The 27,658-nt window shown below is 45.8% G+C and overlaps 1 protein-coding gene across 1 annotated transcript; it reads right to left on the minus strand.

The window, feature by feature from the left end:
- Positions 1 to 1,106: 1,106 nt before the first annotated feature.
- Positions 1,107 to 19,904, minus strand: DDX51 (DEAD-box helicase 51). The gene is made up of 15 exons (XM_044289661.1): positions 19,810 to 19,904; positions 17,163 to 17,853; positions 16,614 to 16,764; positions 16,171 to 16,316; positions 15,515 to 15,586; positions 15,298 to 15,404; positions 13,130 to 13,238; positions 12,907 to 13,049; positions 12,448 to 12,646; positions 12,238 to 12,353; positions 9,674 to 9,790; positions 8,291 to 8,392; positions 2,593 to 2,656; positions 2,383 to 2,517; positions 1,107 to 1,687 (listed from the first exon to the last, which is right to left on the minus strand). Exons 1-15 carry the CDS (start codon positions 19,830 to 19,832, stop codon positions 1,661 to 1,663), a joined length of 2,202 nt encoding a protein of 733 aa, XP_044145596.1. The 5' UTR covers positions 19,833 to 19,904; the 3' UTR covers positions 1,107 to 1,660.
- Between the last annotated feature and the right edge of the window lie 7,754 nt (positions 19,905 to 27,658).

Consider the following 27,658-nt stretch of genomic DNA (forward strand, 5'->3'; position numbering starts at 1 on the left):
TGAAGCCTCTTTCCGATTGTTTGGGGCATCAGGAAAAAGGCTTGTCCGGAGAAGAAAAGGTGAGCGCTACCATCAGTCCTGTGTCATGCCAACAGTAAAGCATCCTGAGACCATTCATGTGTGGGGTTGCTTCTCATCCAAGGGAGTGGGCTCACTCACAATTTTGCCCCAAAACACAACCATGAATAAAGAATGGTACCAAAACACCATCCAACAACAGTTTGGTGAAGAACAATGCATTTTCCAGCACGATGGAGCACCGTGCCATAAGGCAAAAGTGATAACTAAGTGGCTCGGGGACAAAAACGTTGACATTTTGGGTCCAAGGCCTGGAAACTCCCCAGATCTTAATCCCATTGAGAACTTGTGGTCAATCCTCAAGAGGCGGGTGGACAAACAAAAACCCACTAATTCTGACAAACTCCAAGAAGTGATTGTGAAAGAATGGGTTGCTATCAGTCAGGAATTGGCCCAGAAGTTGATTGAGAGCATGCCCAGTCGAATTGCAGAGGTCCTGAAAAAGAAGGGCCAACACTGCAAATACTGACTCTTTGCATAAATGTCATGTAATTGTCGATAAAAGCCTTTGAAACGTATGAAGTGCGTGTAATTATATTTCATTACATCACAGAAACAACTGAAACAAAGATCTAAAAGCAGTTTAGCAGCAAACTTTGTGAAAACTAATATTTGTGTCATTCTCAAAACTTTTGGCCACGACTGTACATTGTAAACTATATATGTAAAAGGATGTACTGTTCCCCCTGGCCAGATTACTTTTTCTTTATCCTTTCATAAATTTGCTTATTCTGGGAAAAAAAAAAAAAAAAAAAAAAAAAAAACATCCACGGTAAAGATCCAAGGAGATGAAATGGTAATCGAAAAAAAAAACTAAAAAAAAAACTGTGGAGACTGGACCACAAGCAACATATAAATCTACATAAGATGTCAATAAAGCAGCAGCCAGAGGTTGTTATACATGGTTTCCTGTATACATGAAGCAGAGGCACAAATTATCGAACCACTTGGTTATATCCAACTGATATTCGTAATTCAACTCGATTATACAAATTTCCTTTGAAGGTGCTCTGATTTGTTAATAGTTCTGACAAATTATTAGTTGTAATAAGTTGTAGTAAGTTTATTAGTGAGACTTGGACTCTACTTGTACCAGCTTATTAAACTATTACATTGTTTGCTGAACTGTACATAGCTGACCATGCTTATTCCGTAGTTTGAATCGAGTGGGAAGGTGTATTCTACTGAAGGCTCAGTGGGACAATAACCAATTTGGGCTAATACTTTTTTTCCACTCATGGCATTTACAGAAATTCATTTATTCACTGTCTTCTTAATTACATTTCCCATCCAAGAATATGTTGTCTTTAAAATACATTGCATTTTGTAGTAGAAAATTGTCATTCTGTACATGAAAATATATATTACAGTGAAACAGTAAGACACATAGTCCGCACTTCATAGACTGGTGGTCCCCATCCATACAAGGTTTGTCAATCAGCACAGAAATCAGATGCAATTCAAATCTGTCAGGCCTCCAGAAATATCTTTCACGCCTAGCAATGGACGCAACAGAAGCTCATATGAAGTTGTTGGCTCCCAATAATGGAACCAAATATTCTTTTGGCTACTATTCCAAAATTTAGCAGCGCTTTTCAGCTCGTTCTTGCTGTGAACAGAAAAAAATAAAATAAACGGAAATTAATTTGTACAATTTCCAATCCGAAAACAGGAAAACTCACAATTTAACTTTTAACTTTCAAAATAAAGTAAGAACACTCCCCAAATTCTAATAAAATATTTGTTTTTTCAGGGGCTGCCCCAGTGCACAAAGCAAGGTCTCTAAAGCCCTGACCTCAACCCCATCAAACAACTTTGAGATTAACTAGAATGTAGACTGTGAGCCAGGCCCTCTCGTCCACCATCAGTGTCTGATCTCACAAAACCTCTTCTGGATGAATGGGCAAAAATTCCCACAGACACACTCCAAAAGGGAGGGCGAAATCTGTATTTTATGGGTTTAGAATGGGATGCCATAAAATCTCTTGTAGGTGTCCAATACTTTTATATATTTCTATTTTTTATTGTGTTTTTTTTTTTTCTTTATAATTTTTCATGCCACTATCTAAATTTAAAAATAATCCAGAAATCTTACAGTTTTCACACTGGCTACTGAGCTTCATAATAGGCTGTCACTTCCTGTGCTGTAGAGATTATTTCTCAGCAGTCATCTCAGCATCATCACAGGATTACAATGACAGGCAATGTCTATTACAGATTGCCATAGAAGTCAATCTCAGGCTTCAGTTTCCCTTGTCTACGTGGCTGCTGTATGCATATCTCTTATTTCAGAGACATAGTTACCTTAACAACCCTCTGTAGCTGTGAGAGGACCTCTTCATATCGCTGCTCAAACTGCCTGAGGCTCTCACTCATCACCAGCTGCTTCTGTAACTTTGGGACACCAGCTTCCCGCATCATGTTCAGATACCTCTGCTCCTGAGGAGGGGAAAGGACAAACATTCAGAGCTTGTCATCTCTAATTCACACGTGATAAGGGCATATTTTACAGACCTGTATTCTCAGCAGCATTGTAAACGCGAGACCAGTCGTCCCTCCTCGGGCTGTCCTTCCGACCCTACAATAGGAAGAACATTCAGCCTTTACTGCCTGAGGAGTTGATTTTCTCAGGGTGGACAGAGTGAAATTATATGATCTAAATCAGACAATTATGACTCGTCCCTTCTTTGGCAATATGTCCCAATATTGCCAAAGAAGGGACGAACATCATTGATCCGTTTAGGCAGGGTATCAATAGGCGACAGTGAGGGTTTAGCCACCGAGAGGTGGGGTCGCCCCTTTCGGGGCGGGTTCTCCGCCTGTAGGCAGGGGTACATTGAGGGTTGTATTAGGGATATTGTTCCCTTCCCCTTATCCACCACCTCTCTTTCTACCGTTTGGCCAGGTCCACAGTCATCTAACTGCAAGTTGACGCAAATTTTTCTATACATCGGACTACATTATCCTGATACGTCCAAGTAAGGCCTTGTCTAATTATTTGACGTAGCCTAATATATATACTAAGAAGGGGTATTATTTTAACTAACAACAGTAAAAGTTATGTTTTATATGAAAAGTCATTTTTCTCTGTGATGTCTTTCTAAATTTCTAAGCCTTCTAATGTCCCCAAAAAATAAAATGGCATTCACAAAATTATCCAAACATGAAGTAGAATGTGGGGAATGTAAAGTAATAACTATTATATGAGGTATCACTATTTGTTTTAAAAGCAGAGAAAACGAGATTTTTGTGAACTCACCTTGTAAAATCTCTTTCTCGCTTTATTCATTGGGGGACACAGGACCATGGGTATAGCTTGCTGCTGCCACTAGGAGGCGACACTAGGCTGAAAGCTGTTTGCTCCTCCCCTGCAGGCTATACCCCCTCCAGCCTGGAGAGAGCATATCAGTTTGTGCTTCAGCAGTAGGAGAAACATACCGAAACAAAACAAAACAGGAAGACCACAGTCCAACAAAACAACCGAACCTGACCTCAGTCCCAACCGGTAACTTGGACCACTGGTCTCAGTAGAAACCAACAACAATGGGTGGGTGCTGTGTCCCCCAATGAATAAAGCGAGAAAGAGATTTTACAAGGTGAGTTCACAAAAATCTCGTTTTCTCGCTCATATCATTGGGGGACACAGGACCATGGGATGTCCTAAAGCAGTCCCCAGGGTGGGAAAACCGCTGACTCCACCTCCACCGTCGAGCCACTACACTGCGGCCTGTAAGATCCTACGGCCAAGAGCAGCATCCGCCGATGCGAACGAATGCACCTTGTAAAACTTGGTGAAGGTGTGCAAGACCAAGTCGCTGCCTTACACAGTTGAGACGCCGAAGCGTGGTGAAAGTGTGCCCAAGAAGCCCCGACCGCCCTGGTAGAGTGAGCCGTGACACCAGGCGGAGGAACCCTGCCTTTGGAGCGGTAGGCCTCGTGAATGGCCAATCTAATCCACCGAGCAATCGCCACCTTGGATGCCGCCAAACCCTTCCGAGGACCCTCCGGAACTAGGAACAAAGAGTCCGCTCGCCTAAAGGAGGCTACCGCGGCCAGGTAGATCCGTAAGGCCCGCACCACATCCAGACGATGAAGCGCCACCTCCCTAGGATGGGAAGGTTTAGGGCAAAGCGAGGGGAGGACAATGTCCTCATTGACATGGAACGCCGACACCACCTTCGGCAGAAACGACGGCACCGTCCGGAGCACCACCTTATCCTGATGGAACACCAAGAAGGGCTCCTTGCACGACAGTGCCGCCAGTTCCGACACCCGACGTATGGACGTAATGGCAACCAGGAACGCGACCTTCCATGACAACATGCGGAGGGAGACATCTCGCAGGGGTTCAAACGGCTCGGACTGAAGTGCCACCAGCACCAAATTCAGGTCCCAGGAATGCAACGGTGGCCGATATGGAACCGCGGTGTGCGCAACACCCTGCATGAAGGTCTTGACGGGCCCCAGCACCGCCAGTGTACGCTGGAAAAATATGGAAAGGGCCGAAACCTGCCCTTTTAACGAACTTAGGGCCAGACCCAGCTCCAAACCCGCCTGAAGAAAAGCCAACACCGTAGGGAGGGAAAACCTCCTAGAGGGGAGGTCCCTGTCCTCACAGAATTTCAAGAACGACCTCCACGTACGATAGTAGATTCTCGCGGAGGAGGGCTTCCGAGCCCTAATCATCGTGCGAACGACCGCATCCGAGAAACCCCTGTTCTTCAGCAGGAAGGTTTCAATAGCCACGCCGTCAAACGCAGCGTATGTAAACCCTGGTGGAAGACTCGGCCCTGTGAGAGCAGGTCGGGCCTGAGTGGAAGAGGCCACGGCGCGTCCCCCAGGAGCAGAACGAGCTCCGAGTACCAAGCTCGGCGCGGCCAGTCTGGGGCAATTAGGAGCGTTTGAACACCCTCCATCCTGATTCTGCGAAGAATCCGCGGTAGGAGCGGCAGCGGCGGGAATACGTACAGGAAACTGAAGTCGTCCCACGGTGCCACGAGTGCGTCTACGTCGTAGGCCATCGGATCCCTTGCGCGAGACAGGAAGCACGGGAGTTTGTGGTTCAACCGAGATGCCATTAGGTCCACTTCTGGGCGACCCCACCGGAGACAAAGGTCCTCGAACACCTCCAGGTGGAGAGCCCACTCCCCCGAGTCCACCGTCGTTCGGCTGAGGAAATCCGCCGTCCAATTGTCCACGCCCGGGATGAAGATCGCCGAGACCACCGGGACATGGGCTTCCGCCCACTGCAGAATCCTCGCGGCCTCGTCCATCACCGGTCCGCTGCGCGTACCCCCCTGGTGATTGATGTAGGCAACCGCTGTGGCGTTGTCCGACTGTATCCTGACCGGACAGCCCCGCAAATCGGTGGTCCAATGGCAAAGGGAGAGGTAGATGGCCCGGAGCTCCAGGATATTGATGGGTAGTCTGGACTCCGACAGAGACCAGACACCTTGGGCTGTCCGAGTACCGAAGACCCCTCCCCAACCGCGGAGGCTGGCGTCTGTCGTAATCACCGTCCATGACACCGGCAGGAACGACTTCCCTGACGACAGGTGGTCCGGAACCATCCACCAGGCGAGAGCTTCGCGAACGGGCTGAGACAGCGAGATCCTGAGGTCCAGTGAATCCCGGGACTTGTCCCAGGAGGACAGGATGAGCCGCTGAAACTCCCTGGTGTGGAACTGGGCGAACGGTACCGCCTCGAATGAGGCCACCATCAGCCCCAGAACTCGCATGCAGTTGCGAATCGATACCTTGCGATGCCGGGTGAGCAGAACCACTGCATTCTGAATGCCCAATCTCTTGTCCAGAGGGAGACGGACCACGGCGGCCTCGGAATCCAAAGTCATACCCAGGAACCTGATCCGAGTGGTCGGAGACAGGCATGACTTCCTTCGGTTGAGAATCCAACCGAAGCGAGTGAGCGTGCTCATCGTAATCCGAAGGCTGTCTGCGCATTGCGACGCCGACGGGGCTTTGACTAAGATGTCGTCCAGGTATGGGAGAAGGGTAATGCCTCTGGACCGCAGAATCCCCAGAAGGGGTGCCAGAACCTTCGTGAACACCCGCGGGGCCGTCGCCAAACCGAATGGCAGCGCGACGAATTGGAAGTGATCCGACTGGATGGCAAATCGGAGGAAACGTTGGTGCATGGTAGCGATAGGTATGTGGAGATACGCATCTTGTACGTCCAAAGACGCCATGTGCTCCCCCTGCACCAATGAGGCTACAACGGAGCGAAGAGATTCCATTCTGAACCTCTGAACCCGTAGATAGCGATTCAGAAGTTTGAGGTCCAGCACCGGTCTCACATCGCCCTCCTTCTTGGGGACCACAAACAGGTTGGAATAAAAACCTGTGAAACGCTCTTCTGGAGGTACCGGAGAAATCACCCCCCGCAGAAGTAGGGACTGGACGGCGTTCAAGAAAGCCGCGGCCCGGACGGGATCCCTGGGAGGCTGGGAAGGGAAGAAACGGTTGGGGGGAAGGGACCTGAATTCTATTTTGTAGCCCGAAGAAACTACCTCGAGCGTCCATGCGTCCGGAATGTGGGCGTGCCAAATGTCCTGGAACAGGAGAAGACGCCCCCCCACCTGAGAGGGTGGGAACAAATCTTCATGCGGAAGGCTGCTTACTTGGCGCTGTGCGAGGTTGCTGGGCACGCGGACGCCAAGCCTGCTGAGGCTTAAAGGATGGGCCCTTCCGCCGATCCTGGTTGGGTGGTCCCGCTGCGGGGGTGGGAACTGAACGGGTGCCCGAGAAACGGCGAAAGGACTGGAAGCGTGAAGACGCAGATCTGGACTGAAAAGGCCGCTTCGCTTTGGGTTGGGGCAGATGGGTGCTTTTGCCACCCGTAGCTTCTGAGATTATGACATCCAGTTTCGGCCCAAAAAGCCGAGCCCCAGAAAACGGAAGCTTTAGGAGAGAGCGTTTAGAGGAAGAATCAGCCTTCCAGGCCTTGAGCCATAACTCCCTGCGGACCGAAGTGGTGAGAGCTGAGGCACGGGCAACCATCGACCCAGCATCCAGTGCCGCTTCACAGATATATTTTCCCGCATGTGAAATTTGGAGCGCAGACAACTCGAGCTCAGCAGGCGGGAGGTTGGACAAAATGTCCTGGCTTAACCGGATGGACCACTCCGAAACCGCCTTGGCTACCCAGGCGGACGCGAAAATCGGACGCAGCGCCGAACCGCTCGCCGTAAAGATTGACTTGGAGAGCGACTCTACGCGACGGTCCACCGGATCCTGGAGTGAAGAACCATCCGCTACCGGAATGGTCGTAGATTTTGCCAGTCGAGCCACCGGCGGATCCACCTTCGGCGGGGAGGACCACAGTTCCACTGTCTCGCGTGGAAAGGGGTAGAGAAGGTCCAGGGGCACTGGTGCAGTACGGCACGCCTGTTATACCGAGAGTGGGGGCCTGGGAGGCGATCACTTACCTATCTTCATCTGTAGACTTCACCCTCAGCTGTAACACCAGCAGGACCACCCTACGACCGCTGGCACCAGGCAACAGGGGTCCGGGCAGAAGAGGGCTGAAGAAAGGGTAGTCCTGTAGCTGGGGGGAAGCAGGGGAGCGAGGCTGCCCTGGTCCGCTTTTTCTTCTTGGGGTGGCAAGGCGGTGAGCAAGGTACACCGGCCCGCCTCCCGGGGATGCAGGGACGCAAGCGACCCTGGACCCCCTATCCGGATTCTGGAAAAAATAAAAAAATAATCAAAGCGCCACCCTGCAAAGCAGGGAGGTCTGCCTCCTACGACACTAAGCTAAAAACTGATATGCTCTCTCCAGGCTGGAGGGGGTATAGCCTGCAGGGGAGGAGCAAACAGCTTTCAGCCTAGTGTCGCCTCCTAGTGGCAGCAGCAAGCTATACCCATGGTCCTGTGTCCCCCAATGATATGAGCGAGAAATAGAAATTTGGAAAGTTGCAAATTTTTCTAATTTTATTTGTAAATTTGGCATTTTTTTCAAATAAAAATATTGACTGAAATTTACCACTATCATGAAGTACAAGGTGTCATGAGAACACAATCTCACAATGTCCTGGATAAGTAAAAGTGTTCCAAAGCTATCACCACATAAAGTGACATGTCAGATTTGCAAAAAATGGCCTGTCCTTAAGGTGAAAAATGGCAGGTTCCTGAAGTGGTTAAAGGGAACTTAATTCCATACAGAATACATATTTGTATGCACATACGATTACCATACCTGTGAACATATACTCTGATGTACTGCGGAGCATCGTAGTTTATCACGCACTTCACTCCGGTGAGGTCTATTCCTCTTGCAGTGGCATCTGTGCTTATTAGCCTGTATGAGCACGTAAAATACTGTGATCAATTGTGATATATTTAAATTAGTATTTACAAAGATATATGTCAAATCCAGTCTCACCGCTGCCCCATTCCCAGATATTTATGGCCCCAAAAGGAGGTTCCTAGTGCAATCCCCAAGAGTAGACAGAAAATCGAGACAAAAGCTGAAATTATCAGAATCGCATCAAACAGGGAAAGCAAATGGTTTTAATGTGCTTCAATCTGTCAAGAATTTGGAGCTCTGTATTAGGGTGCATTCACATGTATTTTGTAGTCCACAAGTAATATGGATGCCGTCTGTGTGACATTCGGGTTGCATTCATTTTTTTTTGTGTGGACCCATTGTAACAATGTCTACTCTTGTCCGCAAAACGGACAACAATAGGGAATGTTCCATCTCTTTTGCGGGGCTGTGCACATACACATTTTTTGCAGCCCCTTGAAATGAATGGGTCCACATCCGAACAGCAAAAAAATGTGGATTGGATGAGGAGAAAAAATATGGTTATGTGAATGGGGCCTTAAAAAGGGACCCGAATTTATTTTTAATTTTTTTTACAAAGAATTCTGCCCCTATTTAAATAAAATTCACTTATACTCTCCTGCCATGAGCAGTTCACCAACTTATACAAGAGCAACAATTGGTAAAGTTGCAAATATAGCATCCTATGGAACAAGCCACGTTTTTCAGTTGGGTTCATATGGATTCTGGCACCCTCTATACGTCAAACATGGAGGCTGTGGGGATCTTAAAAACAGCCACTTACATCAACTGTCATAGGTAGGAATCTCTTTGACATAGCAACATTCCTAACTATGTGCCAATGTGCCCCTCAAAACCCTTTTTTTGTTATATAACTCATCCTAGTCACAAACACTTCATAGCAAACTGAGGACAGGGCCAATTATTGGGATTGAATGTTCCTACAAATGCTCATTCCCAACAACTGGCCCATGTAAAGGTCGCCGATCACCTGCCAATGAAGCAGGTAATCGCATCATTGATATGGCACCCAAAATCGTTGCTTGTCTACAGCAAAGGGGAATGGGCTGACGGCAATAATGCAAAGCGAATGAGGGGTGAATAATTGTAATAACGATCGCTCATCACCCTTCACAATGCATCAGTCCGCCTGAAAAACCCTGTAAACTAGAGCCAATTGTATATTGTCGGTTGGCGCTCCCCCTGCCTGGCATCTCCCCCTCTTAATTCCCACGCCAAGGAATGCAACGACGCCAAGTTCTCTCTGATTCCCGTCATATTATTCCAACTCACAGCTGTAGCTTTCCTTGCTCAAATTCCTTTAGGGTTTTCTTCCTCTCCCCAGGGCTAAGACGAGACGAGAACTCTGCTACACTGATTCCTCCAAAAAGTTTTATGAGCAGGAACAGGCTGGAAAATACAGACATGGTGAATGTAAAGTAAAACAAGATAAACCAATATCTACATGGACCAATCATTATTCAGCTTCAATTACATGCAGCAATCATCTCTTCTGGATCGGGCTGAACGATCACTAGTGCAGACTTCTTTTTTTTTTTTTTAACTTGTCTTAGTGTACTTTCACACTAGCGTTTGTTTTTTTCCGGCATTGAGTTCCGTCCTAGGAGCTCAATATCGGAAAAGAACTGATCAGTTTGATCCCCACGCATTCTGAATGGAGAGCAATCCGTTCAGGATGCATCGGGATGCCTTCAGTTCAGTCTTTCTGGCCCAAAATCCGGAAAACTTGCATCTTTTTCCATAGGAACGTATTAGTGCTGGATCCGGCATTCAAAATACTGCAATGCCGGATCTGTCCTTCCGGTCTGCGCATGGATGACACCGGAAAGACGGATCCGGCATGTCAATGCATTTGTAAGACGGATCAGGATCCTGATCAGTCTTACAAGTATCATCAGTTGGCATACGTTTTGACGGATCCGGCAGGCAGTTCCGGCGACGGAACTGCCTGACGGAATCCTCTGCCACAAATGTGAAAGTACTCTTATTGGATGAAAAAAATTAAGTGGTGCACAAAATCATATTGTGTCACGGACATATTGAGTATGGTACAATCAATGAACATGGAAGCGCCAGTTCACGTCTAAATAGATGGAGCATAGGTGGTTACATGGGAAATAAAAAAGAAATTTAAGATACTAGAATTCTAGTAAAACCAGAAGACCAGTACATCCTTGGGATGAAATGCAGAAGGAATAAGATGATCAATTTAAAGGGGTTATCCTTGTGAAGTCACACATGACGCAGGGGGAGCAGGTCACTGATGTGTTATCATATTTTCGAAAGGGTCTTGGCCGCATTCCAAACCTGCAAAGCTAATTTGTAGATTTATTATCTACTGGCAGCACACCCATGTTTACCCAGGACAATGTGCCGTCACCCAGATGATTCTGTGTGTCGCATTATGCAAGATGCAATCACCTGACAAATGATCAGCGCCACCTTTACACAGGACAATTATGGGGAATGTGTGTAGAAAAGTTTGCCCTTGAGAACTTTCCTGATACTCAGCCCGTGTAAAAGGGAACTTAATGTACAGTAAAGTCATGTTCCTGGGACTAAATATATTACACTATGGAAAACATGAATAGGGAGTGGATAAACCTGTTAAGGTTTTGGCCAATTCTTCCTAAAGTGCATGAAGTGTCACTAGCAGATGTACAGAGGCATTTTTCATTCTTGTTAGAAGGTCCCTGGCTGCTGATCCATGACCCATGTAAAAGCATATGCAAGTGAAAAAAAATCTTTTATTTTTTATTATTATAATTTTATTTCTTGTTTTTACTTATTCCCAGTAGGGGACCAAGTGATCCTCTGATCACATAAATGATACAAAGCAATACTTCTCCATTGCAATGTATTATTTCAGCTACAGTAAAGCTGACAGGCTGCTTATTGGGCCTTATATCCCATTGGTAACCCCTTGGCACCCCACGATTGCGTTGTGGAGGGAGGAAACAATGGGGTGAGAAAATGATCCAGTTAAGATGTGGCAGTCAACATCATAGCCAGGGTTCTGGTGAAATATGCACGTGCATGCCAGGTGTGACGAGGCGTTACAGTGCAGGTGTTCTCATCTCCCATCCACTAGCTGCACAAGTCAGAATTGTTATACAAAAGTCTACACAAGGATTTCTCATAGGCGCTTAGGAAAGGAAGGTTTATCACTAAGGACATAAAAACCCAATACTTGCAGCAAAGCACAGCAGTTAGTGGTCATCTGAAAGTGGTTACCATAGTTCAGCTGCACCCTGTATAGACACCTTAATAGGGTCTACCAAGATTTTAATACTGATGACCTATCCTCAATATTTCATCATCAATATTTGGGGGGGGGGGGGGGGGGGGGGTCCAAAACGTATAAGGGTGGTATCATACAAAAGGGATGATTTATAAAAACTATTGTTATTGAAAAATGGCTTTGTTACCCATAGAAATCTATCAGATTCCACCTTTCATATCCCAAAGGAGCTCTGAAAAATGAAAGGTGGAATCTCATTGACTGGTATGGGGAACGAAGCCAGTCTTCCACCAGTTTTGATACATCTCCCCCAATAATTTTGTTGGGAAAATGCCACATTTTTCAGGGCATTAATGTAACACCATGCTTTAGATGTTACATTACAGCCTATAGTTGTTGTTTTTCTTTGTAGCATCTTTGGTTTCAATGGCTTTTTTTCCCTGAAAACACAGCCAGCAGTGGGTATGGCAATTTATTTCCAGTATTCGATATAGGACTTGAAAGACACCAAGAAAACTGGCCGTACAAAAGGACACCAAAAAACCAAACCAAAAACAAATGTTATCTGGTAATAACTCCAGTATTAGTCACTTACCGGTGTGAAGACTCTTTGGAGTTGGTGAAGCAGAGCACACGGGAAAAGCGCAGGGTGAGTAAGAAGTGGAGGAGGATGAGGGGCTTTGAGTTTAGGTTGCATGGAATATAGTAGTGCTGTGAGACATAAATATCAGTCATTTCTTACAACACTTCGTATATTAGCAATACAAGAGTATCCTATTTGAAAACATCTTTAAAAGCTGCTCACCGTAAGCCCCTGAGGGAGGGAGAAGTTTTCAGAAGTGGCGGGCCTAGTTTGATCATCAGTGGTGTTAGATTTTGGCTGCTTGTATATGGATGTAAAGAGCCGCGGTTGGTACAGGCCCAGCTTCTGAAGTTTCTCTGGATTATGCGTCAGGGTAGCAGAGAAAAGCAGTTTCTGCAAGGGGAGCTGAAGCTGCCCATAACTGTAGGGTAAAGTGACAAGTGTGACAGATGAAATTATGAAATAACAGATATTCAGAGCAAGCACAGAATCTAGGATGGAGACCCTTGCACAAGTAAGTGGATGATGTATTCTATGATGCCACTCCCTAGTAGGTTCAGAGATCAAAATTTCAGACGAGTAATTATTGTAGACATCAACCATCAAAGGTCTACTAGATAGAGTTTAAGTGGATGAAGTACAATAGGGATTGAAGAAGAGAGTGTATAATAGGTTAGTTACTTTGCTGCAGTTGGCACTCCTGGCATCTTGCGAGCAAAAACGCTGCCATGATCACGTGGTTCCAACTTATATGCAGCACTGATGACTTGAGGTAGCCAGTCTTGACTCATAGTGTCAATCATACGATCTGCCTCATCAATAACCTGCCAGATAAAAAATATGCAGCTCAATAAACAGACATGTAACATCCAATATACATGTTTTATAGCCTACTAAAGCTTACCAGAAATCGTAAATGCCTCAAGGTGAAGCCTTCTGTCTTCTGGATGTGGTCGACAAGTCTACCTGGAGTGCACACCAGAATGTCAGCCAAACTGCAGAACCCAAAGATCCTATGGTACAAAGTAGAAGAATTTAATTATCACAGATAAAAAACAAAGATCCCAAATGACCACCATTCTCTAACGCTGGGTTCACACCTGAGCGTTTTGAAAGGAGCGCTCTGTATGCGCGATTGTACCGGCGTTTGCAATCGCGCATACAGAGACAAGCGAACGCCCATTGTCGCGCGTTCCCGAAAGTCTATGTACGGGAACACGCGACAAGACGCCCCACAGAAGCTCATGTACTTCTTGGGGCATCGGGCGTTTTACAGCACGATCGTACGCGCTGTAAAACGCCCAGGTGAGAACCATTCCCATAGGGAAGCATTGGTTTCTCCTTGTTGAGCGTTTTACAGCGCTGTAAAACGCTCAGGTGTAAACCCAGCCTAAAAGGCAAAGGGGACTGTGGGTAAAGGCCCATTCTAACTAGTGGTAAATGTGGCCCATCCATTAAATTATAGGTGGGGGCTCCACCGCTGATCTCATGTTTCAGGTAAATAAACACGTGGCTGTTCCTGGATGTCTCATGTGCACTGCAAGCTCATTCCTTCTTCTCCAATTTGTATCTGCCAGCCACCTTCTATATGTCAGTGGGTAAGGCTGAGATCACAGTTCAGTTATTTGGTCGGTGATTTCCATTAGTTATTGTGAGCCAAAACCAGGAGTGAAGCCAACTCTGAGATAAGGTATAATGGAAAGATCTGCACTTGTTCTGCGTTTACAGCCGCACCTGGTTTTGGCTCACAATGACTGATGGACATCACTGACCAAATAACTGAAGTGTGAACCCAGCTTTAGATGTAACCCACATCCTTGTGATAGCTGGGACCAAATTGTGGGACCATCACCAATCATATATGGAATATCCTATGGATATGCTTAGGGCTGCAACGATTAATCGATGTAATCGATTATATTCGATAACTGGATTCGTTGTCGACGAATCCAGTTATCGAATAATCGCCGATTCGTTGCTATGCGGGCGCTGCATCTTTATTTTACCTTTTTACAATGACGCTCCTGTAACAGCCAGGCAGAGCGGACGGCGGCGTAACGTCACTCACTCACGTGACACGCCTGCTCCGCCTCCTTCATTCATGAAGTGGGCGGAGCAGGTGCGTCACGTGATTGAGTGACGTTACGCCGCCGTCCGCTCTGCCTGGCTGTTACAGGAGCGTCATTGTAAAAAGGTAAAATAAAGATGCAGTGATTAGTCCGACTTATAAGCATCGGGGCCGGGGCTGTTATGGGGAGGGGGGAGGATCTGTCTATGGCACTGCTATGGGGAGGGGGGTCTGTGTATAGCACTGCTATGGGGAGGGGGGAGGATCTGTCTATGGCACTGCTATGGGGAGGGGGGTCTGTGTATAGCACTGCTATGGGGAGGGGGGAGGATCTGTCTATGGCACTGCTATGGGGAGGGGGGTCTGTGTATAGCACTGCTATGGGGAGGAGGGGGGGTCTGTGTATTGCACTGCTATGGGAAGGGGGATCTGTGCACTGTTATGAGGAAAGGGATCTGTGCACTGTTATGCCCATAACAGTGCACATATCCCCCTCTCCATAATAGTGTCGTCCACAGGTCCCCCTCTCCATAATAGTGTCGTCCACAGATCCCCCATAATAGTGTCGTCCACAGATCCCCCATAATAGTGTCGTCCACAGATCCCCCATAATAGTGTCGTCCACAGATCCCCCATAATAGTGTCGTCCACAGATCCCCCATAATAGTGTCGTCCACAGATCCCCCATAATAGTGTCGTCCACAGATCCCCCATAATAGTGTCGTCCACAGATCCCCCATAATAGTGTCGTCCACAGATCCCCCATAATAGTGTCGTCCACAATTTGTTTTAATATGGCCTTTGAACATAATTTTTCAAGCAAGATCATATAAACCTCTCTGTTTTGTAATTTTGTCGTTTCTCCCGATTAATCGATTAATCGTAGAAATTAATCGGCAACTAATCGATTATTCAAATAATCGTTAGCTGCAGCCCTAGATATGCTTCAAACAACTCTAGCTGGAATATGCCTTTAAGTAATTAAACAAAAACTAACAACTTACTTTTTAGTTACCAAAGTCTCCTGCTCTTTAGCAAAAGATTTATGCCCGGCTATCAGGACAACCTTGAGACCTGTCCCAGCAGCATAGACATTAAAAACCTTGCAGACCTGACAAAGTAAAAAAAAAAAAAGAGTAAATCATGAACAGTCATTTCAGAAGGAACAATAAGAGAACTAAAGCTGAAGGCCATGACTTGTCTGGTCATTGAGGTACTTACCTGTTGTGCCAGCTCCTTTGTGGGCAGTACTACAAGGGCTCGAACTTCACATACAACACGTTTCGTCAAAACCTGAGAACATATTATCTTGTTAACAGGGTTGCCTCAAGAAGATGACTATTTTTAACTATAGTTAAGATTTAGCCATCTCCTCTAACACCCAGCGATTACCTGTTATTGTCAGAGGCAGCCCTGTCTGGTCAGTCAGAGCCAATGTAGCATGACATGGTGGGCATTCAAATCTATGGCTGTAAACGTAGTGCATACACACTTCAGGTCTCCCTAAGTGTTATCATATCAGCAGACAACTATTAGATTGGAGGGGGGTCTCCTCAAAATGAATGGAGAGGCTGGTCGACCATAAGCTGCGCCACTCCACTCATTCTCCCGGGGACTGACGGAACTAGCGTAGTGCTGTACTCAGCTGGCTCTGGCACTCTCACAAAGACTGAATGGTGCGGCACAACACATGCTTTACCAGACTCTTCATTCATTTTGGTGTAGGGGGCCCCTGTTCCCATTATCAGCGGGGGTCCCAGAAGTCAGACTTGCCCAGCTGTAATAGTTTTCTGCTATACTGGGGATAGGAGATATCTTGATATAACTGGAATACACCATTAATACAACAGACCAAATATCAATTTTGACAAACTGACCTGTACTATTGGAACAACAAACGCCAACGTCTTCCCACTTCCAGTAGGTGCAGAAACACAAACGTCATTTGGGCGGTATCCACCTCTGCCTACAAGAAAACCATGGACACAACTGTCCAAAATAGCTGGGATGACATCAGCTTGAACTAAACAGAAGTAAAGAAAAAAAAAAGATCATATTCCATGAAAGGAAAGCTATGGGTTGATGGTGACTACAGTTTTTCCCAACGGCAATACTGAGAAGTCTAGAAAAATGTCTGCTCCAATCTACTTTAGTTTTTTATTACATGTTGTGCTTTGTGTTAAATGTTCATTTAACAAGGAAATGTCATTTCAAATGCCCCTAAGATCCACAACGTTTCATCTGGGAGCGTTTTCCGATCCTCCAGTGTTGAGATCAAATTTTCCTTTAGACTGAAGTTAAAAAAAAAATGTATAACTACCTGGAAAGAAAGTTTTCACTTTGTTAGCCTCCAGTTTCTTTTTGATGTACGGGTCTAATCCAGGAATATCATGAACGGATACAAGGTTATGCTTAATATCCTTCTGAACCAGATTAGGTTTAGCCAGCCACTGTGGTAGAACTGGAAGCACCTACAAGAAGGAAACAGATGCAGAGTCACTTTACAAATAAAGCATGTCTTATACTCTTCAGGCTACATGCAAACGACTGTGGTGTGTTTTGCGGTCCGCAAAACACGGATGGTGTCCGTGCGCGTTCCGCAATTTGTGGAATGGCACGGACAGCCTTTAATATAACTGCCTATTCTTGTCCGCAAAGAGAGGACAAGAATAGGACATGTTATATTTTTTTTTGCAGGGCCACGGAACAGAGCAACGGATGCGGACAGCACACGGAGTGCTGTCCGCATCTTTTGCGGCCCCATTGAAGTGAATGGGTCCGCATCCGAGCCGCCAAAACTGCAGCTCGAATGCGGACCAAAACAACGTCCGTGTGCATGAGGCCTTAAGGCATAAAACTGCTGTCTTACCTTCTGAACTGGTTTGGCCTCAAAGCCTCCAAGTAGTAGAAAGTTGGGTTCTGTAGAAGAATTGTGTTTTCTTTGGCTCTTCTGTTGCACTTTAGCCTCCCCAGTTGGTGCTGATTTTTCTTCTACTTCAGCGTTATTATTCTTTTTGAGTGGTACCTTGGTATAGCCATTTGTTGAATCTCCTGATTCTTTGCTAAAGTCCTCATCCCCTTGCTTGTGTTTCTTCTTCCGAGGAGCTTTTGCATCTTCGCTTTGGACCGATTCAGAGCTGGCACTTATGGTTGCCTCTTTTTTATGGACTTTCTTGCTTGGCTCCTCCTGTTCATCTTGTGCTTCTATGCTTATGCTCTTCTCTTGCTGCTCTTTGTTGATTTTTTTCTTGCGTTGCTTCTTTGCCTTCAACTCCTCTCTTTCTTCTGGTTCAGCATCAAGAGAAGGTTTCTCCACCTCAGTAGGTGTCTCATCACTGAGAGTTTTCTTTCGTTTCTTTGTTTTTTTCTTCTTTTCTTCACTATGATTGTTTATTTCAACTGTATCCTCAACCACTTCTTCACTGAAGGACTTAGAAACTTCCTTCACTTTTTGCTCCTTACATTTTAGTTGTGACTGTCGATCCTTGGCTTGCTGACGTAACTTCTCCAGCAAAGCTTTGGCGCGATCTTCAGTGGAATCCACCTCATCACCAAGGTACCTAATAGTTGTGAAAGGATAATGGTAACATAAAACATAGAGTACATTAAAGGCTATTGACACATTTGGAGGCTTTTTTATTTTATTATTAATATTGTTTCGGGCTAGAAATAATTTTTCAAATGGTCTTTATTAAAATGTTCAACAGATTTTCTTTTACATCTTTTACTTTCAATGCATTTGCAGACTAGAAGGCTCACTACTTCACACTGAATCCTGCTCTGTTGTCTCGATCTGTAGTCCTTATCTCAGAACTCCTGACAGCTCATAAACACGCAAGAATTTAGCTGGAATGAGGCGTTCAGAAATAAGGACTACAGATCCAGCCATTCGAACAGGTGCCTGGTGGATTCAGTGTGAAGCAGAGTGCCTGCTAGTCTTCAAAAGCATTAAAGGGAACCTGTCACCGGGATTTTGTGTATAGAGCTGAGGACACGGGTTGCTAGATGGCCGCTAGCACATCCGCAATACCCAGTCCCCATAGCTCTGTGTGCTTTTATTGTGGAAAAAACACGATTTGATACATATGCAAATTAACCTGAGATGAGTCCTGTATGTGTGATGAGTCAGGGACAGGACTCATCTCAGGGTAATTTGCATATGTATCAAATCAGGTTTTTTCCACAATAAAGGCACACAGAGCTATGGGGACTGGGTATTGCGGATGTGCTAGTGGCCATCTAGCAACCCATGTCCTCAGCTCTATACACAAAATCCCGGTGACAGGTTCCCTTTAAAACGAAAGCTGTACAAGAAAAACCTAAAAGTTTTAAGTATCGATTGAAAGTGATTTTTAGCCCACAATGAGTAGGATGCAATAAAACAAATGTCCCAGAGGTGTCCATAGCCTTTAAACTCAGTCTTATCATATTTTTTACCCCATGCCGGAACTATACAAATGGGTATAATATACCTTTCTAACTTTACAAGCCGGATTAACTAACTTTAAGGCTACTTTCCTACTCGCGCTTGGTGCGGATCCGTCAAGAATCTGCACAGACGGATCCGTTCAGAACGGATCCAGTTGTATTATGTCTTCTATAGCCATGACGGATCCGTCTTCTATTGTGCCAGATTGTGTCATAGAAAACTGATCCGTCCCCATTGACTTACATTGTGTGTTAGAACGGATCCCTTTGGCTCAGTTTCGCCAGACGGACACAAAAACGCTGCAAGCAGCGTTTTGGTGTCCGCCTCCAGAGCGGAATGGTGACTGATCGGAGGCAAACTGATGCATTCTGAGCCGATCCTTATCCATTCAGAATGCATTAGGGCAAAACTGATCAGTTTTGGACCGCTTGTGAGAGCCCATGACTGATCTCAAAAACGTAAGGCCAAAACGCCAGTGTCAAAGTAGCCTAAGGGGTGCTGAGGTAGCACTTGCAAGGACCCTAAACTGCAGAACCCTAACACAGATTTTGCATCAGGGCCTATGAAGTTCAAGTTACGTCTCTGGCTACCATAACAAAAAAAGAACAAAACATGTGATTGATGAAAAGATCCTTAGATCTCTCCATTTCTAAAAATGAAGGGACACAAATTGATTGCTTAGCTGCAAAGGAAATGTGACACAGGGGCCAAGGGGCATGATCACAATGGATAGGGGTCTCTGGACCCAGATCCCCACCAATCACAGCAACTGAAACGTCCACGATCTAAAACAATGATATATAAAATAACTGTACATAAAATAATGAATCCATTAAATGTTTCCATTAAGTGAATTCTGACAAGGAGCATCAATGCTGATTGCTGTAGTGGGTGATATTAGTACATGGAGCTGGAGATTCCATGCAGAGATCTTTCATCATGGAGCCATTTACAGAACCCAGATCTGTAGGACTGTATGGTTTGCAGCCAGTGAGGATGCCGCAGATCTGTGGGTTCGCTTTCCTGCCTGTGCACACGAGAAAGCATTGCGTTATACAGACGCACAATGTGATAAATATAAGAGCACCTGTTGATGACAAACAGCGACATCCTGAGGGGAGCTCTTCGGGGACCCCGGCATAACACAGCGGCAGATCACGTGGGAACACGCATGGCAGCAAGTCGCATCTCAGTGACATCAGCAAGCAGCCATCTACCATGCGCCATGTATAGAGACAATTACAGTTGGGGAGCGCCCTCTGCTGGCTCGGAAGGTGTTGACACCAGAATAGGTGGCACTTTTATCAATAAAAGAACTGTCAGTGCATAAAATATGTAATATTCCTAAAAGGTAAAGATTAAAAAATGGTGTCTAAAGGCACAGCCATACATGGCAGATACTCTCTGATTTTCTGCAGCAGAATTGTGTGGTGAAAATCTGCAGTGTGTATATTAGCAGAAATGTAAAGCAGGTTTAAGAAATATCTCATTCTTACACCTGAAATTTTTTACCATTTAGGGCTCATGCACACGACTGTGGACGTTTTTGCGGGCCACAAATTGTGGATCTGCAAAACAAGGATAATGGCTGTGTGTGTTCCACATTTTGCAGGTCGATATGTCCTGCCCTCTGTTAGAACTGCATATTCTTGTCCGCAAAACGGACATGTCTGCGTCTGACAGTGGCATGCCTAGGGTGTTTGGCACCTGGGGCGGGTCCTTTCTCTGCCACCAATACTTTAAATAAAATTGTACTCCCTTACAGTAGTATTGCCCTCATTGTACAACCTTCATAGTAGTTTGGTCCAGATATATGCCCTCTTATGGTAGTTATGCCAATATTGTGCCCCTTCAAGGTAGTTATGCCTTCACCAGGGGCGTAGCTATAGGGGGTGCAGAGGTAGCAGTCGCTACCGGGCCCAGGAGCCTGAGGGGGCCCAAAGACTCTTGTGCCGCATAATAAGACACCGGTATTATAGAAAATGCATGTTGGTCAAGTTACACTTCTGGCTGGAGGGTAGGGGTTAGGGCAAGAATTTGTCATGGGGGGGAGGTGCCGTTTCAATTTTTGCCTCAGGCAGCATGAAGGCTATGTGGTTCCCTGCCCCTGGCCACAAAGCACTGAGGGAAGGGGGCCCAAGCTAAACTCTTACACCGGGGCCCTTGAGTCTTTAGCTCCGCCCCTGGCCTTCACTGTACAACTTTCACAGTAGTTGTGCCCACATTGTGTCCCTTTAAAGTACTTATCCCTTCATTGTGCCCCCTTCACAGTAGTAATGCCCTCTCTGTGCCCCTTCAGAGTTGTTATGCCCTCACTGTGCCCCCATAACAGTAATAATGCCCACTCAGTTATGCCCACCCACTTTACAAGAGTAATGCTCTCTGTGCCTCCTTCACAGTAGCAATGCCCATTGTATCCCATTTATAGTAGTAATGCCCATTGTGCCCACTTCATAGTTATAATGCCCATTGTATCCCATTTATAGTAGTAATGCCCATTGTGCCCCCTCCATAGTAGTAATGCCCATTGTGCCCCCCTAATATTAGTAATGCCCTTTGTAGTAGTATTGCCCTCTGTGCCCCCTCTGTAGTAGTATTGCCCTCTGTGCCCCCTTTGTAGTAGTAATGCCCTCTGTGCACCCTTTGTAGTATTAATGCCCTCTGTGCCCCTTTGTAGTAGTAATAATGCCCTCTGTGCCCCCTTTGTAGTAGTAATGCCCTCTGTGCCCCATCCATTGTAGAAATACCCTCTGTGCCCCCACCATGGTAGAAATGCCTTTCTTTTAAATAATAAAAAAAACATAGTAACTACTCACCTTGTCCTGTTCCTGAAGCTCACAGTCCTCTCTCACCTACAGACACAGATCGCTCTGCAGCACTGTGTGGGTGGAGCTTATGCATATTTCTGGGCTGCAGGCTCCGCCCACACAGGCCGGTAGCGCGACTTGTTTCTGCAGGCTGAATGTTGGAGCAGGGAGAAGTCTTCCTGCTTCAACATTCAGTGCGGGAGAGACAGAGCGCAAGGAGATGAGTGACAGGACTACAGCTCCCTGTGCTTCCGCAATGAACGCTTCCATCTATATTGATGGAAGCGCTCATTGCTTCTAGGCTCTGGCACCCCCTGAAAGCCGGCACCTGGGGCGGAGCGCCCCCCCCCCCCCCCCCCCCATGGCATGCCACTGGTGTTAGCTTTCCGAGCTCTTGTAGATCCACATCAATTGGGGCACCGACAAACATAGAGCTAGGGGGTTTTGCCCCAAAAAACTTGGCGCCCAACGTGGGGCTCGACTTAAGGACACTTCATTGATCTTCTGACAACTTGGATAGTCCGGACCGGGATGGACAGACATAAAAGACAGCATACGTATAAAGTCATTTTACAGTCGAGCCCATATTGATAAAGAACCTTGAAAGTTGAAAATACCTATGAGTAGTGTCGGACTGGGGTACCTAGGGACCACCAGTAAAATGTATTTTGGGGGCCCACCGTATGGATATATTTAAATATAATAAATAATCTAAAAAATGTTTTATATGAACATATGCTGGTTGATGTGCTGTACATTGAATATATGTATGTAGTGTACTAAATCTAATGTGTTATGTGCCACTTGTGCAGGGGGTGGGAGACTAGGGGCCCACCTTGCTCAGGGGCCCACCGGGAGATTCCCCTGTACCCCTGTGGGCCAGTCCGAGCCTGCCTATGAGTGTTGGGTTCAGGGCCGTCATTAATATTGATTGGACCCTGGGCAAGAATTTACTTGGGCCCCCCTGGATCCCACCTTCCCACACCCTAGCATGCAATCACGCCCTCCACCACAACACACACACAAAAAAAAAAAGAAATCCACACACCTCGTAGAGTAGTAAACCTTAATAATGATGAGTGGACACTAGAGGTGTTCCTTGGCAGTAATGTAAATACTGTCTTTTTTTCTGAAAAGGCAGTGTTTACATTAAGAAGCTTGCAGAGACATGCTATGGACACCAGAACTACTATAGTGTACCCTAATATAGAGAAGAAGAAAAAAAGAATCGGCACAAAAGTATAAAAAAAAAGGCTGTATCATTATTCTAAAAATTATAACGTGCTCCTGACACTAATAGTGCAAACATAACGTCCCGCCAAAATAATTGTGGTAAGCTGATACTGTGCCATTGGTGGGACTTTTGGGAGCACTATTACTGTGGGGGCCACAGTAATAGTGCTCCCAAAAGTCCCACCAATAGGAATAATTCTCTGCTAGAGCACACATGGTAGTAATAGTGCTCCTACAGTGCCCCCAACATGTCCCCACTGTGCCCCAGAAGTAATAATGCTCCCATAGTGCCCATACTAGTAATCATGTTCCCCGTAGATCCTCAGTAAGAATAAAGTCAATCATAATGCCCCCAGTAGTAAAAATTCTCCTTATAATGTGCCAGTGCAAAATATACCCCCTTTTAATGCACCCAGTTCAGCTAATGTCCCCATAGTGTCCCCATAATGTGCCAATATAAAATACCCCTATATAGTGCCCCCAGTAAATGCCCCATAGTGCTCCTCTCCCCCTTCTTCCTAGTGCCCCCATAATGTACCAGTATAAAATGCCCCATATCTAGTGCCCCAGTAGATGCCCTCAGTGTCCCCAATAAGTTGCAAGTATAAAATACCCCTTCTTAGTGCACCCCATAGATGAGCCCATAGTACTCATCTCTCTCCACTTCCCCATAGTACCCACCATAATGTGCCCCAGTATAAAATACACCTATACAGAGCCCCCCATATAAAATACCCCTTCATAATGCCCCCAATAATGTGCCAAAAGGAAGTGCCCCCATAGTGCCACCCAATCATGTGCCAGTAACAAGTACCCCCATAGATGCCCCCAATCATGTGCCAGTAACAAGTACCCCTATAGATGCCCCCAATCATGTGTCAGTAACAAATGCCCCCATAGATGCGCTCATCTCCCTGTGCCCTGCCGCGGTCCCCCACATCACCAGTGGCCAGCGGGGCTCAAGAGGCAGCTGCCTTGGGTCCCCCAGGAGCAACTGGGCCCGGGGCAGCTGCCCCTTTTGCCCCACGTTAAAGGATAACTGTCACACTTAGACCCTAATTTCAATTTTCATATATGTAGTTACTAATAACATGATATTCCAGAATCAGTTACCATTAGACTGACTTACCCCATATTTAATAAGATTCAGTCCTTAGCAACCAGTCTGCATTAAACTGCAATTTCACTATTCAGTTAAGATGGCCGCCACTGCCCTCCCCCTGAGGCTAATCCCGCCTGCCCTCACTAGCCAGTAACAATAGCCCCCCAGAAGTGTCAGTAACCAGAGCCCTCCCCCCTAAAGGGTTAGTCTCCTGCAGCACAAAGGGGTCCTCTTGCCACATGTTGCTTTCATTTATACACTGAGCAGACGGCAGATCTCCCTTCCCTGGTCTGCGCTGCTTCAACTCTGCATTGTCCTAGTCTGCTGAGTGAGGGAGCGTCTGCCAAGCGCAGGGACAGGGAGAAGTGCACACAGCCCAGGCACCATTATCAGCTGCTGGGGAGGACCTGGCTTTAATCATTTACTTACAGTCCCTGGCTGTCAGTAATCTGACCTTGCACGCTGCGTGCTTCTGCTTGCTCCGTCCTTCAACACATAGGACCATGCCTAGCAACCCTATTTTAAGCACAGATAAAAATAGGTAGTACAGGGAACAAAACTGTGGAATTAAGGGGTAATTGAATACACAGTGAAAAGTTGAAATAGGGCCACCAAGGTGATATTAATCACCACAATCCAATACTCAAAAAAAATAATATTACAGTTATACTTTAAGGACGGCCCTGGTTGGGTTTAGTTTCTGATCATGAGTAACTTTGATTGGGATGTTTTTTGTCTGCCTTTAGGAGTCACGGTTTATGCTTTGTTTGTTCTTTACTGTGTTTGGAAAATAGCAGAACATTATAGAAAGGGAAATCAAAGTCCTTGGACTCCAATGTCCGGTTTGTAGACATTTGATTTGTATAATAAATCTCAGAAACAGAGTACACTAGGTGAATATAGTAAGAAAACTCTGAGGAAACTGAGGCTCAGAAACAGAGTACACTAGGTGAATATAGTAAGAAACTCTGAGAAAACTGAGGCTCAGAAACAGAGTACACTAGGTGAATATAGTGAGGAAGCTCTGAGGAAATAAATGTCTGAATTGTTCTGGTACAGTTGAAGAGCAATGGGGAATCATTTTAGTATACCCGAAGGTTATAAGACAGTTATAAAATTGGTAAAGGAAAGGGGAGGTAAAGAAGGTCTGAAGAATGTGGACCGAGTATTGGAGAAGGCAGTGATGAAGTATGGGAATCTTAACCTAGAAGTCTGTGAAAGATTCAGAAGGACCCATTGTGGTTGGATAAATCATGGATGTGAAGAAGTGGTTGTGGATAAAAGTAGTTTGTGATGTTGAAACTGAAGGATGGAGAGGAGAAGTTGTACGAGGTAGATTGTTGTATACTTATAAACAGAAATGTGAGAAGTCTGGAGATACCCACCACCATACTCCCTGGCCAGTAGCTAACGTCTGTGGAAATGAGAACCCAGACTGGACTGACATTAGTAAGGTTTGTGGGGCACATCGACCCCAGAAACCAGCATTGAAACCAACATAGTCTGTATTGACTAAGAATAGAATCTTACCTAGCGTACGCGGTCAGACACCCAAAACAGATGCCATGGACCCATCTGCCCCTATGGCTCCCGAAGCCCCAGGACCGTTAGGACAGTATGGTTACGTTACTGTGACAGAATATCACCCTTGGAGTCCTAAAGATCAATTAGGACTTTTGAATAGACTCCCAGACCCCCTGATGAGACCAATGCCCACTGCCAGGATGTTACAATAGATCCAGGCGAGATACAGAGCCACCTGAGCTGAAACTAGGGGAATCACAGTATCAGGTTGTGGAACCTTTCTTGACTGAACATAGGAGGAGGGCTTTTGACAATTTGTCTCTAGAAGAGTGGGAGAAACCTCTACCATCAGGGGCAGAGTTTGTCCGAGTTTTCACAGAATGGGCAAGGGAAAAAGAAGATAAGAGTTCCAGAAATCTAAAGGATGTAGTTCAGGGACCTCAAGAGACAGTAGAGACGTGTGAAGCTGGACTGCAAACCATTTGGACTGACATGGGGTAGGATCATACTGGAGGAATGGGTGAGAAATTGTTGACATCAGCTATTATGGAAGACTTGAGACCTGCTCTGCAAGCCAAGTTAAATGCTTGTAAACCTGAATGGCGAGTCACTCTACTGCCACAATTGATTGCTGCTGCAAAAGGTTTAGAACTGGGCATAAAAAAGAATTCAGGGACTGCAGTTAAATATGTCAATCAGGGACAAGGACAGCAACAAACATCCCATAGCATAAGAAAGGGACATTATCCATTTTTTCCAACTAGCTAGGTTTGATCCAATCTAACAGATATACCTGCACCTTACGGACTTGATACATGAGATAGTCCATCCATTATCTCATCCATCCCACTATCACGTGTATGTATGTTTTTATGTCTTTATGTTTTAATAAATTGCACCATTTTACTTTATTGGTTCTTTGCGTGAACCCTTATGTTTGAGTGCCGATCCAATACTAAAAAGTACCTTAGATGTATTCACTTACTGGTGTGACAGATGGTTACCTCATAATATACACACAAATATGCCAAATGCCACATGCTAATGAGCTGATTTGAGTCCGGCGCATTTTTAATTCAGAGCTATAGCCACTCCCCTGCCCACCTGCTGCTGATTCATATGGAAAAACTGTCAATCAGCAGCAGGTAGGCGGGGAGAAGTCAGGAGCTCATAAATATTCAGGACTCATTATTATGAGCTGGAGCTTTTCAATACAAGATGCTGGCAGATTGACTAGGTCAATTAAAGAAAGTGACCCAGCATTTTGCTAAGAGAATCAGTCACTTATTTATGTTGCCCTTAGTTAGGACACCATAAAACTGGTGACAGGTTCCCTTTAACAAGGTGACAGTTTTACAAACTCCAATAGCCCAAAACCCACATACCTTACTGTCACAAGTTCCATCCACTACTACGTGTTTTGGGCCTCTTTCACACGGGTGTCCTGGATTTGGTACCCAGACCCGAACTTCTTCACTGAAGTTCGGGTTTGGGTTCGGTGTTGTGTAGATCTTAATACAGAATGCTTAGTAAAATGTACCTTGAGGGGTTAAAAAATACAAAAAATTAACTCACTTCATCCACTTGATCGCGCAGCTGGCATCCTCTTTTTTTTCTTCTTTCAGGACCTGCAAAAGGAACTTTGATGACGTAATCTCACTCACCACGTGGTGAGCGTAGTGACGTTAGCGCAGGTCCTGCTGAATTCATTCAGCAGGACCTGCACTGACATCACCTCGCTCACCATATGGTGAGCACAATTACTTCCTCAAAGGTCCTTTTGCAGGTCCTGAAAGAAGAAGAAAGAAGACGCCGGCTGCGCGATCAAGTGGATGAGGTGAGTTCATTTTTTTATTTTTTAACCCCTCAGCACATTTTACTAAGCATTCTGTATTGGAAATGCTATTATTTTCCCTTATAACCATGTTATATACAGTGTAAAATAATAATACAGTGAATAGACTTTTATGGGGTCCGGGGTTGCTCATCCCTATCATCTCTTAGCAACCATGCGTGAAAATCGCACCGCGTACGCACTTGCTTGCGGATGCTTGCGATTTTCACGCAGCCCTATTCATTTCTATGGGGCCTGCGCTACGTGACAAATGCAGAATATAGAACATGCTGCGATTTTTACGCAACGCACAAGTGATGCGTGAAAATCACTGCTCATCTGCACAGCCCTATTGAAGTGTATGGGTCCGGATTCAGTGCGGGTGCAATGCGTTCACCTCACGCATTGCACCTGCGCGGAATTCTCACCTGTGTGA

The sequence above is a fragment of the Bufo gargarizans genome, chromosome 1, assembly GCF_014858855.1.
Source record: "Bufo gargarizans isolate SCDJY-AF-19 chromosome 1, ASM1485885v1, whole genome shotgun sequence".
NCBI lineage: Eukaryota > Metazoa > Chordata > Amphibia > Anura > Bufonidae > Bufo > Bufo gargarizans.